The sequence below is a fragment of the Eptatretus burgeri genome, chromosome 11 (assembly GCF_056783735.1).
Source record: "Eptatretus burgeri isolate ZD-2024b chromosome 11, Ebu_testis_v1, whole genome shotgun sequence".
In the NCBI taxonomy this organism is placed as follows: Eukaryota; Metazoa; Chordata; class Myxini; order Myxiniformes; family Myxinidae; genus Eptatretus; species Eptatretus burgeri.
The window spans coordinates 20,141,390-20,158,158 of NC_140971.1; the positions used below are offsets into that span (position 1 = coordinate 20,141,390).

Consider the following 16,769-nt stretch of genomic DNA (forward strand, 5'->3'; position numbering starts at 1 on the left):
GCAGTTGTTAAACCAGGGATGAAGCAGTGATGAGCTGGAGCTACCATGTTAATTTGGAGGGAAAGAGGAATTTGTGGAGAACATAGAGGAGGATGTGTATGATGTAGATGAAGAAGATGAAGAAGGGAAGAGCGCCAGGTATTGACGAAGTATGTACAGAGATGATAACTGCAGTGGGAGAAGTTGGAGTCAGGTGGACAAAGGGGTTGGTCAATGTATGTATGATAGAGGGTTCAGTTCCGGAGAAGTGGTGGAAAGGGTTAATTGTGCCGATATGGAAGGGGAAGAGCGATGTTTAAGACCTGGGGAAGTACAGGGGCATTACATTCTGAAGTCATGTCATGAAGGTGTTGGAGAAGATACTGAATGGGAAGATAAGGAAGAGGGTAGAGATGTAGATTAGAGAAGAGCAGCAGGGCTTCGAAAGTGGGACAACAGATGAGATGTTTACGCTGAGACAGCTGGTGGTGAAATGGCATTGGGATTTGTGGACATGGAGAAGTCTGAGAGAGATGCTGGTGACACTGAGATGGATGGGATGCTAGAATCAGAAGTTAGGTTGGTGTAAAGGATGTACAGGGGATGAAGGGGAGAGTTTTGGTAGGTCCTACGAAGTCTAAGTTCAGCGTGAATACTGGTTTGAGACAGGGAAGCACTCTCAGCCCACTAATGTTTATCATGGTGATGGAGCTGGTAAGCAGCATGGTAAACATGAGGGGTATTCTGGGGAGGATGCTGAATGCGGATGATCTGGCTGTTGTGGTGGAGAGTGGGTGGGAGATGCAGGAAGTACTGGGGGAGTGAAAGGAGGAATTTGAGAAACATGGGTTGAAGATGAGTATGGAGAAGACTGGGGTAATATGGGTTGAGCAGCAGAGAAAATGAATGAATATCAGGTTAGAGGGGAAGGAGATCAGACAGGAATATAGTTTTGAGTATCTGGGGGGAACAGTGACCGAGGTGGTAAGTCCGAGGCAGAGGTGCGGAGAGGATTCAGGTGGGTGCGAATGTGTGGATGAGGGTGGAGGGAGAAATGGCAGACAGAAAGATATCAAGGAAATTGAAAGGAGAGGTTCTGATGTCATGTGTAATGCTGGCCTACCTTGATGGGCTGGAAATGGTAGCATTGACAGAAAGACAACAACAGAGCCTGCAGGTTTGTGAGAAGAACTTGGTCAGGAGGATTGCGGGAATGAAGAGGGTGGATAGAAGGAAGATGGATGAACTGAGGGGGGAGATTGGTGTGCAGAAGAGCTTGACAGGGAGATTGGTAAAATGTCAGTTGAGTGGGCTGGGCATTTGTTGCAGTTGTTTGAAGAGAGAATGGCAAAGAGAGAGGATAGGTTGAGGGAACAAGGTAGGAGGAAAAGCGGTTGACCGCGGTTGAGATGGGAGGATTGTGTGAGGAGGGATATCCATAAGGTCAGGCTGGTTGGAGAGTGGAGATAGTTGGCTGGGGACAGAAGGAAGTGGAGAATTATCATGGTCGAGGCAGGGCAGAAGCTTGGTGCCGTTGGACCTCACTCCCTATAAAGGGAAGAGGAGAAGAAGAACAACTTCCTTGCATATTTGCTCAAGCTCTGTCATGTTGAATAGGGTGCGTCGGTGAAAGCAATCTTGAAGTTGTTCCACAGATTCTCAATGGGATTCAAGTCTGGGATTTGGGTGGGCCACTTAAGGACTTCATGTTCTTGTTCTGAAGCCATTGCTGTATTGCTTTGGCTGTATGGTTGGGGTCATTGTCCTGTTGGAATGTAAATCTTTGCCGCAGTCTAAGATCTTTTGCACTCCGAAGCAGGTTATCCTTAAGGATTTACCTGTATTTGGCTCCATTCGCTGTTCCCTCTATCCTTACAAGTCTTCCAGTCCATGCCAATGAAAAGCATCCCCATAGCATGATGCTCCCACCACAATGCTTCACGGTAGGGATGGTGTTAGATCGGTGATGAGCTGTGCTCAGTTTCCGCCAGATGTGCCGCTTTGATTTCAGGTCAAATAGTTCAATTTTCGTCTCTTCAGACCACAAAATCTTTTGCCTCATGCTCTCAGAGTCTTTCACGTGCCTTTTTGCAAACACGATGTGTGATGTCATGTGCCTTTTTCTCAGGAGTGGCTTCCGTCTGGCCACTCTCACAGAAAGCCTAGATCTGGGAAGTGCTGCAGAGACTGTTGTCCTTCCAGCAGGTTCTCCCATCTCAGCCAAGGAACTCTAGTTATCTCAGAGTGGTCATTGGATTCTCGGTCACCTCCCTGACAAAGATCTCGGAAGAGTCTGTATAGTTCCATATTCTTTCCATTTCCGAATGATGGAGCTCACTGTGCTCTTGGGAACTTTCAACACTCGAGAAATTGTTTTAAACTCTTCCCCAGATCGATGCCTCCCTCACAATTCTATCTCGGAGTTCTACAGACAGTTCCTTGGACTTCACGATGGAGTTTCTGCTCTGACATGCACTGTCAACTCTGGGACCTTATACAGAAAGATGTGTTTCTTTCTAAATCATATCCAATGAATTGAATTGGCCACAGGTGGACTCCAATCAAATTGTAGAGACATCTCAAGGATGATGAAAGGAAATTGGATGCACCTGAGCTCAATTTGGAGTGTCATAGCAAAGGGGTTGAACACTTATTGATGCAAGACATTTCAGATTTTAATTTTTAATTTGTTTGTAAACATTTCTAAAAACATGTTTTCGCTTTGACATGATAGGTTATTATGTGTAGATCGGTGACAAAAAAAAAAAATTCTCAATTTAATCCATTTTAAATTCAAGCTGAAACACAACAAAATGTGAAAAGTACATAAATACACACACATACAGTACATTCATACCTACACACAACAAATCTGCTTTTATATATCGTTACGGCTGTGGAAATTCGCAGAACACCATAAAGGACCTCAGATCAGTTATGACGCTAAGTTTATGTACAGATAGGACCCCACCGTGGTTTAAAGGGATTTGTTAGTGTTCACTGGGCTGCGACTCTTTGAGATAGCCGTTTTTCTTTTTCTATTGTTATTTTGAACCACAAACCTCCACGCAAAGCCTGCAGGTTTCCCCACCATGCTCAAACCACCCCCACAACAACCACCACCATCTTCGCCACTACCCCCGCTGATGAGCGCCGTCCTCCACGGACCACGCTGCGATGGTTTCCGAGTCGGAAACCGTCCGAGAACGCGCGAGGGAAACAAAAGCTCTCGCAGAGCCCGTGGTGTTTTTCCCGCCCAATTCCCTCGCTGGATTTCTTCCGCCTGAATCCTTCGAGGCTGGCGTCACGGAAAGGGGTGGGGCGGCTCGCTCCCGATTGGTGGAAGCGTGGTGTGACGCTGTCGGGAGTGGGGAACGCCCCTTTTTGGGAAGCTTCCAGAAGGGAGGTGGAGCCAGAAGCGGGGTGGGGCAAAGGGCGGAGCCTCAGATTATAAAGGGCAGACGTGCACGAGGCTCGCTCTCTCTCTGGTCCTGAAGCCCCTTCTGCCCTTCAGTCTTTTTCTTGTTTGGTCGTGGATCGTAAAAGCACCAGCAGCAACGCCGGAGAGAGCTCGCTGACCACGCCAGGGGCCCGAGGTCAGGCACGGCTACGCAAGGCCGTGGGGAGTCGACGTCGCGACCTGCCCACCGTCGCACCACGAGGGCACGGGTAAGACCCTTCGGTCTCGTGGGCCTGGCCGATCGACCAGGTTCCATGCCATTCGGTCCACGGACCCTGTCTGCCACCCTTGTCTGTGAGGGTGGCCATTTCTTGCTTTTGGATGACTGGGGTGGCGCCGTGTCTCTGTGAAGTAAACTTGCCGAAGTAACTGTGCATGTAAATTGATCTTTGCTTGTAGTCGGTTGTAGTACTTTCTATTTGTTGCTTGAACATTGCATGACTGCCTTACTTGTGTTGTGTGTGTAATAATAAATGTCCTTGTCGAACTGTTCCCCGTTGTTGCGTCCTTTCCTTTATTGAAAGTGCCACCTTACGTCGGGGAATAATTAGTGGAGGGTTTGAACACCCGGGTAAAGAAGAATCACTGAACCGTCGAGGTCGGCGATAACACCGCTCGGTTATCCCTGTCGTACGGAACGAACTGCTGAAGCGGTTCGTTTTCTAAGCCGGCCTACGGCGTGGTGCACCCCTCGGTAGGTTACCCGCATGGGTATTTAGGTATATCGACATTCGGCGATTCACCCTATTTCGCGCGGGTAGAATGCGGACTGGGTTGTGGTGAGGTTAAACCCCCACCCATGACTGGCTCCTGGCGATAGTTCCAGGAGGGTCACGACTGAATTGTCTGTCCGGTGGGCGACGCGGCCGCCATTAGGGTTACGCAGCCGCTCGCACGCCAGGCGGGCCAGAATTCATAACAATATATATGCTGTACCAGCAGAGTACCTGCCTGATGTGCGATCTTGTTCCAAGCCTGCATCACATTCTTCTGACACGTTCCTTTATTTGGGTGCTGTTTCTGCTGCCTCAATTGCTCCCAGAAATACAAATAAAAAAATAACCTGGGATACGTGCATGAAGCAAAAACATACTGACTGCTTATCATTAAAAACACTTCACAACACTGGGAAATGTGGGGACAGGAATACAGACCTGTAAATGGTGGGGACTTGTATTACCCTCCCCAACCTCGAAGTGGTGCTGCACGATACACATTTGCAGAGATATCCCATTCACCTCTTCCCTCCCCCAAGACCACCAATAAAGACCATTTGAGGGTTAGGGTTTTATGGTTAACCAAAAAAAAAAACAGGAAATGAAACATACAAATTAGGACTAATTAGATGACATCATAACCCCTTGTGGCACCAACCTTACACAACAAAGGGGACAAGCGAGGACTTGAGCAAATGAATCGGTATCTGAGCACTATTCCAACACCACAGGGATGATCCAGTTTGACCTGCGCGGTGAGGGTGAGGCAGTTGGCATTCCTCACACTAAGTAGCAGAGTCCAGGCAGGGAGTCCAATGCTCATGGGCCAAGCTGCCAAGAGAGAGGGAGAGAGACAGAGAGAGAGAGAGACAGAGAGAGACAGAGAGAGACAGAGACAGAGATAGACAGAGACAGAGAGAGACAGAGAGAGACAGAGAGAGAGACAGAGAGAGACAGAGACAGAGAGAGACAGAGACAGAGAGAGACAGAGAGAGAGAGACAGAGATTGTATCTGTTCTGCCATGCAGACATGGCTTTTGTATCCTTTTGGGCCCACCTTCCAGGATATGGTGGTTGCACAATTAGCTGTCCCTTCACCTAGGGACAACCCCTCCACAAAAATATCCTGCCTCCAGAACCTTCTACAGCTCACTATACCGCTGGGTTTGTGGTCCTCCATGATGCGGCTAGCAGTGCTTTTACGTGCTCGTTTACACTGACCTCAAGTTTTCCACATGGCCTCACCTGTAGACAGGAGGTTTAGTATTGCACGTCCTTCCCTTATTCTGCTTTATAATGGACGGTCAATCTCTCCTCAATGCACATATTATGTAGAACTTACCTCTGACAGGTCCCTAGTTCCAGATGTGGGATGACAGGATGGCCTCGAGGTATGGCCATTCACCTAATCTTAGCTGTCTAGCCTGGGTTTGAATCCCGAACCAGAGATAAACATCCAGGTGTTTCACAGGTAGGGCGATTCATCAACATGTGTTCATCTTCGATGGACGTTAAACGGTGATGTTAAAGATGGTAGACGTTATAGATCCCTTGGTGTCATTTGCAAAGAGTAGGTAAGCTAAAACCAGCAAGATCACCAAATTCCAAATTCCTTCCCTAACCAGCAGAGGGCATTGCATCAGTGGCACAGCCTTGCCCTCAGCCAATGATGCTACCCCACAGACTTGAGCTGCATACAAACGAAGAAGAATAAGTCACAGATGTAATTGTAACCTACCCGAGCTCATGGTCTATATTATTCGGAACATATTCCAGATATGAATCTCTGCCGCCCCTCCCCTTTCCACGGAACAAAAGCTTTGTCCAGCTAACTCCATAATCACTCTCATCACAAGACACTGAATCCTCTCCATGGCAGCTAGGATCTTCCTTCATTTGACGTGGCAAGCAAATCTGAACACAATATTCCAGATTAAATTACTGTGTCTTCTTCGATGTTTGTATGCAGCACCAGGCTGTGTGGTAGCATCATTGGCTGAGAGTGAGGCTGTGACGCTGATGCAGTGTCCTCTGCTGGTTAGGGAAGGAATTTGGAATTTGTTCAGTTCAAGGTGCCGGCGATAGCTTACCCACTCTTCGCAAAGGACACAATGGGATCTTTAACGTCCACCAACTGATGTTGGCAGACGGGATCCCCGTGTTTAACGTCCATCCGAGGGACGGCACAGACGTTGATGAATCACCTTGCTTGTGAAACACCGGGATGACAGTTTATACCTGGGTCGAGATTCAAATCCAGGTAGATGACTAAGAGATGAGTATGTGTACCTCTTGGCCATCGTGCTTTCCCCTTGAGAAGATATGGATAAGGAAAGTTTTTCTTTTTTAATTGAACGAAAGAAGAAACAAGGAGACATCGTGCAGACCACAAGACTTGCAAAATCCATAAAACAAATTTGACCTCCAAAATAATTGGTTGGTTTAATTCAGTGGGCCGAAATATAAATCCTCTTCAAATTTCAAGTCAATAGGATGAAAATTGAGGATTTTAGAAATACCATCTTAGTTGTTGACCTGGGACCTATGTTGACCTGTTGGTCCATGTTGATCTCAAAAATAATTGGTTGGTTGAATTCAGTGACCCGAAATATAAATCCTCTTCAAATTTCAAGTCAAAAGGATGGAAATTGAGGATTTTAGAAATCTCACCCAAGTTGTTGACCTGGGACCTATGTTGATCTTTTGACTTTTTGACCTCAAAAACAAAAGGCTTCTTCCTTGTGACAAACTCTACTATGTGGTGAAGTTTCGTGAAGATCGGTTTAAAATTGTGACCTGTATGTGATAGACAGACAGACAGACAGACAGACAGAATAGCAAATTCGACTGAACAATGTACTTGAAAAGTCTTCGATTTTACAAATAATAAAGAAAATAAATAGAACGGCACTCGGTAGAGTGCATACCTCCACCAGGTTGAACAGGTGACGTTCTGTATCCGCTGATAGGTCGGATCTTCACCGAAATCGAATCATTTCGTCCTTGTCACACACCCGCCCTGTCCACCAATTGTTAATTCTCTCCGAATCCGACATAAAACCTTTTGAAATATCGTGTTCACATCCAGACAGACAAACAGACACACGGTCAGACAAACAGATAGAGGCGAAAATAACCTCCGTCCACCTTTGGTGGGAAAAGAAAGCTCTCTCACCACATCAACGAGAGGGGATACTAATAGCGGACTTGAACGCCAAGATGGAGGGATACTTGGACAAACAAGCAATCAGATTCAGGAAAGTATTGATACTTGCATAGATTGGGCAAAAGACTGGCAGATGCAATATATAACCTGAGCAAGTGTAAGGTGTTGGGGATGGGAAAGAACAATGAAAATAGAGATTACAGGATGAGAGGGGTCATTTTGGAGCATGTCACACAGGAGAGGGATCTGGGGGTGGTAATAGATATGGGAGGTAAGCAGGCAACACAATTCCAGGCAGCGATGAGGAAAGCAAATCGGGTTTTAGGTTGTATTCAGAAGGGGATAATTTATAAATCAAAAGAGGTGGTGTTCACATTGTACAGGAATTTAGTGAGGGCCACATTTAGAATATTGTGTGTAGTTTTGGTCACCACAACTCAGGAAGGACATAGATGCTGTAGAGAAGGTTCAGCGTAGGGCTACTAGATTGATTCCGGGCCTAACTAGATTCAGCTATGAGAAGCGGTTGAAGGAGACAGGGCTTTATTCACGAGAAAGGAGGCAGTTGCGAGGAGATATAAGAGAGATGTTTAAGATAATGAAGGTAGAGATAAAATAAGTGAAGATGAATTATTCAACAGAGTAGACAGTGATAGAACCAGGGGCCATAGCCTGAGAGTAAAGAAGGGGAGAGTTAAGACGGTATAAGGTAGGGGACTTTCACTCAGAGAGTAGTTAATGCATGGAATGGTCTCCCTGGAAAGGTAGTGGCAGCAGAAACAGAAGTTTAAATTAGAATTAGATAGGTACCTGGAAGTTATGGAGATAGAGGGGGTATGGGGATGTTGATAAGACTTTTAGGTAGTTTGAGCATCGATGGGTCATTGTGTTCACGTGTACAGAGTGCAGTTGGTGGGGGTCTTGTCAAGGGGGGGGGGGTTGTGTGGTTGATGTGTGTTTTTAACCAAGCCCATGCCCCCTACCCTGAGGGGGAAAAATAAATCAAAAAAATATATATAAGAACATTTTTAATTTTCTTGTTTTAATCTTGTGTTGATAAATTGTTGTGGTGTTGATGTGACACAGGCATGATGGGCTGAATGGCCTCCACCTGTGTCTGATTTCCTTGTGATGAGAGGAGGAAGGGGAGAGGAGCTGATCCCGGGACGGGAGTAATGAAGGGACTCCGTTTGCAAAAACTACAATGATCAGTTAAACACGATTTTTTTTTTTTACATTTTTCGCACCAATGACAGAGATCACGTGATTAATGTAAAGAATCTGTTGTCTTGAAACCGCGAATAAGATGGTTTGGAGAAGGTACGTGACACGTGTTTTACTTTTACCAGAACACGACTACCTCAAGGTCTATATTCATTTACCAAAGTGTACCTGTTGTGTACTACTCTCTACCTTACAGTACCCTGCTTTATTGTACGCGACCTTACAGTACCGTGCTTCTCTGCACTCCATAACCTCACAGTACCGTACTTTACTATACTCTACCTTACAGTATCGTGCTTCTCTGCACCGTACTTTACACTACCTTACAGTACCGTGCTTCTCTGCACTCCATAACCTCACAGTACCGTACTTTACTATACTCTACCTTACAGTACCGTGCTTCTCTGCACTCCATAACCTCACAGTACCGTACTTTACTATACTCTACCTTACAGTATCGTGCTTCTCTGCACCGTACTTTACACTACCTTACAGTACCGTGCTTCTCTGCACTTCATAACCTCACAGTACCGTACTTTACTATACTCTACCTTACAGTACCGTGCTTCTCTGCACCGTACTTTACACTACCTTACAGTACTGTGCTTCTCTGCACTCTATAACCTTACTGTACCGTACTTTACTATACTCTACCTTACAGTACCGTGCTTCTCTGCACTGTATAACCTTACAGTACTGTACTTTACTATACGCTACAGTACCATGCTTCTCTGCACTCTATAACCTTACAGTACCGTACTTTACTATACTCTACCTTACAGTACCGTGCTTCTCTGCACTGTATAACCTTACAGTACCGTACTTTACTATACTCTACCTTACAGTACCGTGCTTCTCTGCACTGTATAACCTTACAGTACCGTACTTTACTATACTCTACAGTACCATGCTTCTCTGCACTCTATAACCTTACAGTACCGTACTTTACTATACTCTACCTTACAGTACCGTGCTTCTCTGCACTCTATAACCTTACTGTACCGTACTTTACTATACTCTACCTTACAGTACCGTGCTTCTCTGCACTGTATAACCTTACAGTACCGTACTTTACTATACTCTACCTTACAGTACTCTACAGTACCATGCTTCTCTGCACTGTATAACCTTACAGTACCGTACTTTACTATACTTTACCTTACAGTACTGTACTTTGCTATACTCTACCTTATGGTACCGTACTTTACTATACTCTACCATACAGTACCATACTTCTCTGCACTCCATAACCTTACGTTTCCGTACTTTACTATACTCTACCATACAGTACCGTACTTCTCTGCACTCCATAACCTTACAGTACTGTGCTTTACTATACTCTACCTCACAGTACCGTACTTCGCTGCACTCCATAACCTTACAGTACCATGCTTTACTATACTCTACCTTACAGTACCGTACTTGTCTGCACTCTATAACCTTACAGTACCGTGCTTTACTATACTCTACCTCACAGTACCGTACTTCGGTGCACTCCATAACCTTACAGTACCGTGCTTTACTATACTCTACCTTACAGTACCGTACTTCTCTGCACTCTATAACCTTACAGTACTGTGCTTTACTATACTCTACCTCACAGTACCAAGCTTTACTATACTCTACCTTACAGTACCGTACAGTACTGTACTTTACTACACTATTTTACAGTACCGTGCTTTACTATACTCTACCTTGCAGTACTGTGCTTTACGATACTTTGCCTTACAGTACTGCACTTTACTACACTCTACCTTGCAGTACTGTGCTTTACGATACTCTACCTTACAATACTGTGCTTTACTATACTCTACCTTACAATACCGTACTGCACTACACTCTACCTTACAGTGCCATACTTTACCTCACAGTACCGTACTTTACTGCACCCATCTTGCAGTACCGTATCTCACTGCACTCTACCCTACAGTACCATACTTTATCATGCTCTACCTCACAGTCCCCTCCGGTGTACCATGAAGCAAGATCTCTACAGTGAAGACCACAGAACAAACCCTCTGGGATCTACGAGCGATTCTGATGGAGGAAGCGCGATTGGTCCAAGAGTTTCTTCCACAGACCATGGGTCCAGTGTCGGTCCACCTGAGGAGGAGTCAGGATCTGGTACGTGCGTTGCCTTCCTGTCATCGTACATAGTCTGTGCTGGTTCATGTTGTGCACTGTGAAACATGTATACATATGATGTCACCACACGTATGATCCGCCATCTTGGATTACAATTCGAATAAATAAAGTGAAACAACATGTGAACTGCATCATACTAAAATACATAATTTGGTGTCTGCCCATTTGGTGGTTACTTATCCAATGTTAAACTTGCCAGTGAGATTAAATGTCACACAATGGAGTTTGCAGTGTCTCTCTGTCTCTCTCTGTCTTTCTATCTTATCTATACAATAGTAGTCATGATGATAGCATCATATTAATATTATTAGAAAATAATATAAATAAATCGTAAATGTGCCTTGCTCTCAGCTCTCCAGAGAGGGCAATTTCCTTCTGATGGGACAAAGCTTATGCCTGGTGTTGGCTTAAGGGTTTCGGTGGTGGGCTTGGAATCCTAGGATGCTGAGTTTGAATCCCACTTGGCTGTTGAGTTAATACCAGGTGGGGTTGACTCTGCCTGTCCTCCTTCTGAGGTCAGCAAAAATGAGTGTCAGCTTGCTGGTACACTGTCGGAGTGGTGTTCAATAGCCAACGCTTGTAGCAAGGTATTATGTACACATTTAGGACACGGGGGACCAAAAAATGAAAATCATATGAAAGAGGTCAAGGTCATATGAAATTAACAAATTGATCAGTGTTCATTCAGGTCATAAATATATATGCACATAAACATAACCATAGAAATACATGCTGTGATGAACCAAACTAACATCTTAGGATTAAAAGTGCAGATTTCCTAAAAACGTTAGGTACTTCCTAACGACCTTTGATGTTCCATATACTGAACACAAACTGGCCTTTGGTATTGATTTTTATATCATAGGACCATCTTGGTAAACTTATTCTATGGTTTTAAAATCAAGCTTATAGCTACCAGCAATTTTGTAGCAGCTTGGTAAATGCAATTTGTTACGTACTTCCTAACATTTTTGACCCAATCATGGAAGTGAACCTAAAAACTGGTATGTAGTAATGATCCATGTTGAAACTTGCCATTTTAAATCATCACTTTATGCAGGAGTAAATTGCTATTTAAGATGTTCTATCAGATGCATTTCAAATTTCTGGAATAAGATTTTGTAAGCTTCATTATGACTGGGGGAAATTTTGCAAAATCTGAGATTTTACACATTTGAAGGTGCCAAGATATGCAGAAGGTCATAAGAAATGTACTGTTTTGAGGAATTGTTCTATTCTTATGTATAATGATTATATATATATATAATATATATATATATATTGTTGCGGTCTTCGCGCCCGCCGGCGTGCGAACGGCCACGTAACTCGAATCGCGGCACGTCGCCCACCGGACGGACAATCCAGTCGTGACCCTCTCGGACTAACGCCGGGAACCAGTCACGGGTGGACCTTTCGGTCTCACCGCGATCGAGCCAATCAGCCCCCGCGTGGGATAGGGTTGCTCGCCAAATTCGACCTACCTAAGTACCCACGCGGAGGGTAGACCGGGCAATCGCACCTCGCCGCAGGTCGACTTCGGACACGGGCCACTTAAGCGACCCGTTCCGTACTATCAGAATAACCGAGCGGTGTTATCGTCGACCTCGACGGTTCGATTAATTATCGGGCGTACTCAGCCCACTACCAACCCTTTACGTGAAGCAAGATGAGGGTTCAATGGGGGAAAAGACGAAGCGAAGCGGGAGAACAGTTCAACAATAAAGCACATTTATTCGCGGCACACGGGAAGCACACAAATACAATTCCACCAAAAGCACACAAAAAAAGAAAACACAATTCCATTTACACAAAAAGCAAATATAAAAGCGAAAACAATGCAGAGCTAATACCGACTACCGAGCACACGGCAACACTTATACAATTCTACTTCACAGACGGCGCCGACAACACATACCCAAAACCAAGGAAAAGAAATACCTCAAGAATGAGGCGGGCCTGAGGCCGAGACCGGGTCGCGCCTACCCGTCTGGTGATGAGACGCGGAGCGGCGATGGCGCCTCTCTCCGCGGGCCTCGCGGACAGTGTCAGGCAGGGGGTGGGAAAAGGGGCCCCCTTTGTCGCACTATCTCAGCGCGGGGGGAAACAGGAGGGGGTTGCTGATGCTCGGGGTATAGAGGATCTTTATTATCCCTGGTGTGCGTCTCCACCTCGGCCAGGTCGCGCTGCCGGCCTCCCTCGGGCGTGCAGCTCCTGGCACCGACGCGAGCACCCCCTCGTCTGACTCTCTTCAGCTTCTCCAGCCACTGCAGGCTTCGGGCTCCAGACTTCCACACTCGTCCCCTCCGTTCCGACTCCTTCTCGTTCTCGTTCTCCTTTTCGTTCTCGTTCTCCTTTTCCATCTCGTTCCCGTTCTCGTTCTCCTCTTTCGACTGACGAACACCGTCCTTTTATCCCCCCGTAACTTCGCCTTTGACCCCCTCCCTTTGACCTTTCACCTCGCTCCCCATTGGCCCGAGAAAAAGTGGGCGTGAAGGCTTTTTGATCCACAAATTTGCATATATCGATCGTTCTGGAGGCGGGGCCAAATCGCCCCTCGCTCACCGATTGGACGGCAAAAAGTGGGCGTGTGTCGTTTTTGATCCGTTTTTGAAGCACAAAATCCGTGATTTTGTACACGTTTTTTCGACGCGCGTTCTGCATGAGTCCAACACCGGTACCCACAGCGGGGCAAGAACGGTGGCGATGCTACGGTTGCGAGGTGTGACGGGAAGGTCGTGGCGGTTGTGGTGAAGCGGCGTTGTGGTTGGTGGTTGATGTTGTGGTTGTGGTGGTAATCATGGCGGTTGGTCCAAAATAAAGATAGTAAAAGAAAAACGGCTATCCTGAAGAGTCGCAGCACGTATAAATGACATGTATTCCCACTAGACAACGGGTTCGGGCCTAACTACACATGTACTTACCGAGATACCTCACCTAAGGGACCTGAATGGTGGTTTGCGAATCTGGTAACCACAACACTACCCCCTTCCCTTTTTACAGACTCGTCCCGAGTCGTCAAATTTTCGTGTGCCATCATGTGTAGTTTTCCCCTAGTACATTTTACCTACGGATCCCTGAGTGCGACATTCATGGTATTCGTGTCCCCAAAATAAATAACCTGAGGGCTGCGTAACTATCTAAACAAACTCACTCACACGGACGACTTAAATAAAATTGCCGACTTAAATAAAATTGCCGGCGCTAAGACATACATGCCGGGGGCGCACTCATATTTACAGTACATCTTAACCTTAACTTACAAATTTTACACTAAACCATGGCCCAGGATCATTGAACTCTGCAAAAAGAAAGCAGTTAGCAGGGAGCCAGGCTGCCCGCATGCAGTCTCTGGCTCAAACAATGCAGGTGACAGGGAACGTGGCTGGCTGCTCACACGCAGTCCAAGGCCTTCCCTTTTTGAACTGAACGCAGTGAACCACAACGGTGCATGGGCTGCACAAACGTAGTCTCCGTGCCAGCTCAAGTGGCACACGCAATGAGCACAACGAATGGATGGATGAACACAAACACGGTGCACGGGCCGCCACTGCAGGCCCGTGTTGTAGCTGCCAACGGGGCAGTTCTCGCAGCTTGCAAACTGTTGCTTTTACGATCCTGGCGCACATGGCAATGAACAGGGGGGGGCAAAGCAAAAATTGAACGGGCTGGTGAACGTGGGCAGTGGGCATGGCATGGCAAAGGCAGCAGGCAAACACAGCCCGCAGAAGAAGGCCGCTGCAGGCAAACATAGCGGGCAGATGAACTGGCCGGCACAGGCCTTGAAGCAAACACGGCCAGCCGATGGCACAGGCCTTGCAGCAAAACAACAGCTGCCGATGAAGTGGGCCGGCACAGGCCTTGAAGAAAAACAGCCAGCCGGCAGATGAAGTGGGCCGGCACAGGCCTTGCAGTAACACAGCCAGCAGATGAAGCTGGCCAGCTTTTGCCGTCAGTGGAAGTTGGTGGAGGGAGTGCGGTGGTGCTGGCCACTTGGAAGGCGGGCTCGGACCTACCTACCTGTCTCACTCCCACCTATCGCCTTTGCCTGTCACTGTCTATACCCACTCCCTTATTTTGTCAAACCCCAATTTAGCCCCAACTTATTTTTTTTGTTGTTTTTATTTTTACTTCCCCACTATAAATCGTCCCCTAACCCCCTTTACTGTCCTTGTTCGGCTAACCTATCCTGTCACCTAGCCTACTCCCAACCCCTACGTTCCCTTCCCGGAGGGGAATAAGGGAGAGCTAACGTCCTGTGTCGAGGCCCAACGAAGCCTCAGAATGGCCTCCCCCGAGTTCGGCGATCTAACCCAAAGTGGGTCCAGCGGCCCACAACGACAGCGAGGGGATGGATGGTGCGGAGGGGTACATCTCCTAATCTACCCTATCCATTTAACAGTTAAACTACCCCGGGGCTTTCAACAAGCGCCTCTCGCTTAAACTATTGGTTCTAACAACCCAGATTCCCGTCGCCTGTGTTGGTGTCCTCACAATTTCGGGCCTCGCCCCCCAATTTTCTCTCCGTGCCCTCACACGGTCTCCTGGCTGGGACACGTGGCTCCCTTTGGCAGGCACGACCCTCTGCCGAATCTCCCGCTATGGCACCCCCGGGCACTACACTGCCTCCGAGCCTACCAGTTCCCTAACACCGGGGAGTGCCCCCCATGGCACCTCCCCTGAAACGCACACGTGGCAGGCCGGCCTCCCGGGCCCCTTTCCGAGGGTCACCCGTGCCCACAACACTGCCCACGCGGCTAATGGCGCCCCGGGCCCCCGCACCAAGCAGGCGCACCCGTGCCCACTACTCTATCCCGGCCCCCCATGGGCCCATGGCCTACCGCGGCCGACTAGCCTGGTGCCCGGGGTACCCACTCAGCGATACTCACCTTTCGCAGCCACGCTCCCAAGCCCGTCAACAGGGCTCCTGCACCCCTCCAAATGAGTCTCGAGCCTACTTTCCCACAACAACAAAACGACCTCCATTTTTCAATTTGACTAACCCAGCTAACTCACTCTACACTGACCCCGGGGTCCCTTGGGCGGGAGTCACTCCTCCCCCCAATCACTCATCGCACCATGCATTCCCCATTCACTCCACACACAGACCCGCTGGCCTCACTCACTCACCATGTACTCACCTCACAACTCACCAACAACTCTTCAACACACACACCGCTGAACTCTGCCATCCTTCTAACTACATCCCCTAACTAACTCGTGCTCCCACGTCGTCCCTTAAACTACAGCACGTTCCTTTTAACACTACGTAGCTAAACTACGTCCCCTCTACACATCCACAAGTCTGTCCATGTCCTCAAATAAATCATTTTATTTCCCAACCTAAAGCTCACTAAATCCCTCTACCTAATCCATTCCACGGACTCCATGAGGACTTACCCCTGCCCCATGAAGTCGGTCGAGCTAAGCTAACCCTTCCCCCTAACTAGTTTTCCATCCTGTGCCCAGCTCAAGGGGGTCTTTCACCCCTTGCCCAGGAATCCTTTGCACCCGAAAGTGAGGCTTGTTTTTTTTTTTTGTTTTTTTTCTACATGCGCAGCGCCAGCGCGGCAACTCAGAGCTCGCGCACTTTGCACCTGCCCGTGACGTCATGCAGCTGCACGTGTTCCTCGTCCCTCCTTGGACGCTACCATCCGGCAGAGATACCCCTCCTGCCGGATTCCAACCACACGTGCAGCCATGACGTCACCGTGCGCATAAAAAAAACACAAGCCCCACGTTTCGAGGGGTTCCCCACGCGAACACATGTGCTTTGCCCGTTGGAGCTTAACACACACGATCGCGTGGAGAACCCGTCGGTCCAAATCCGTTTACCTGCCTAAACTTTGTCCGTCCGCGGGATCGGCAAATCCACCGCGTGCGTTTCCGGACCGGGACTTCACTCTCGCAAGCGAGCACGTGGTGGTCTCGTGCGTTGCACAGCACGAACCGCGTGCTCACTGCTGGGCGAACCCGGCACGGTCCCCGAAACAACTACAGCCGCTACTCGGCTTTCGTTCCTCCCATGTCGCCGTCGTCGCCATTCAACCCACGCACACCTGCGTGTTACGACGCACACAGT

The 16,769-nt window shown here is 47.7% G+C and overlaps 1 protein-coding gene across 3 annotated transcripts in view; it reads left to right on the forward strand.

Moving 5' to 3' along the window:
• The first annotated feature begins 8,449 nt into the window (after window positions 1-8,449).
• Window positions 8,450-16,769, forward strand: part of LOC147016616 (uncharacterized) — an 89,242-nt gene continuing 80,922 nt past the window's right edge. The window contains exons 1-2 of one of the 3 annotated variants that reach the window (XM_085845421.1): window positions 8,450-8,641; window positions 10,506-10,669. In XM_085845421.1, coding sequence (XP_085701547.1) covers window positions 8,628-8,641; window positions 10,506-10,669 — 178 coding nt within the window. In that variant the 5' untranslated portion in view covers window positions 8,450-8,627. The remainder of the gene's footprint in view (window positions 8,642-10,505; window positions 10,670-16,769) is intronic. The other 2 variants (XR_015049117.1, XM_085845422.1) reach the window with 2 other exon arrangements.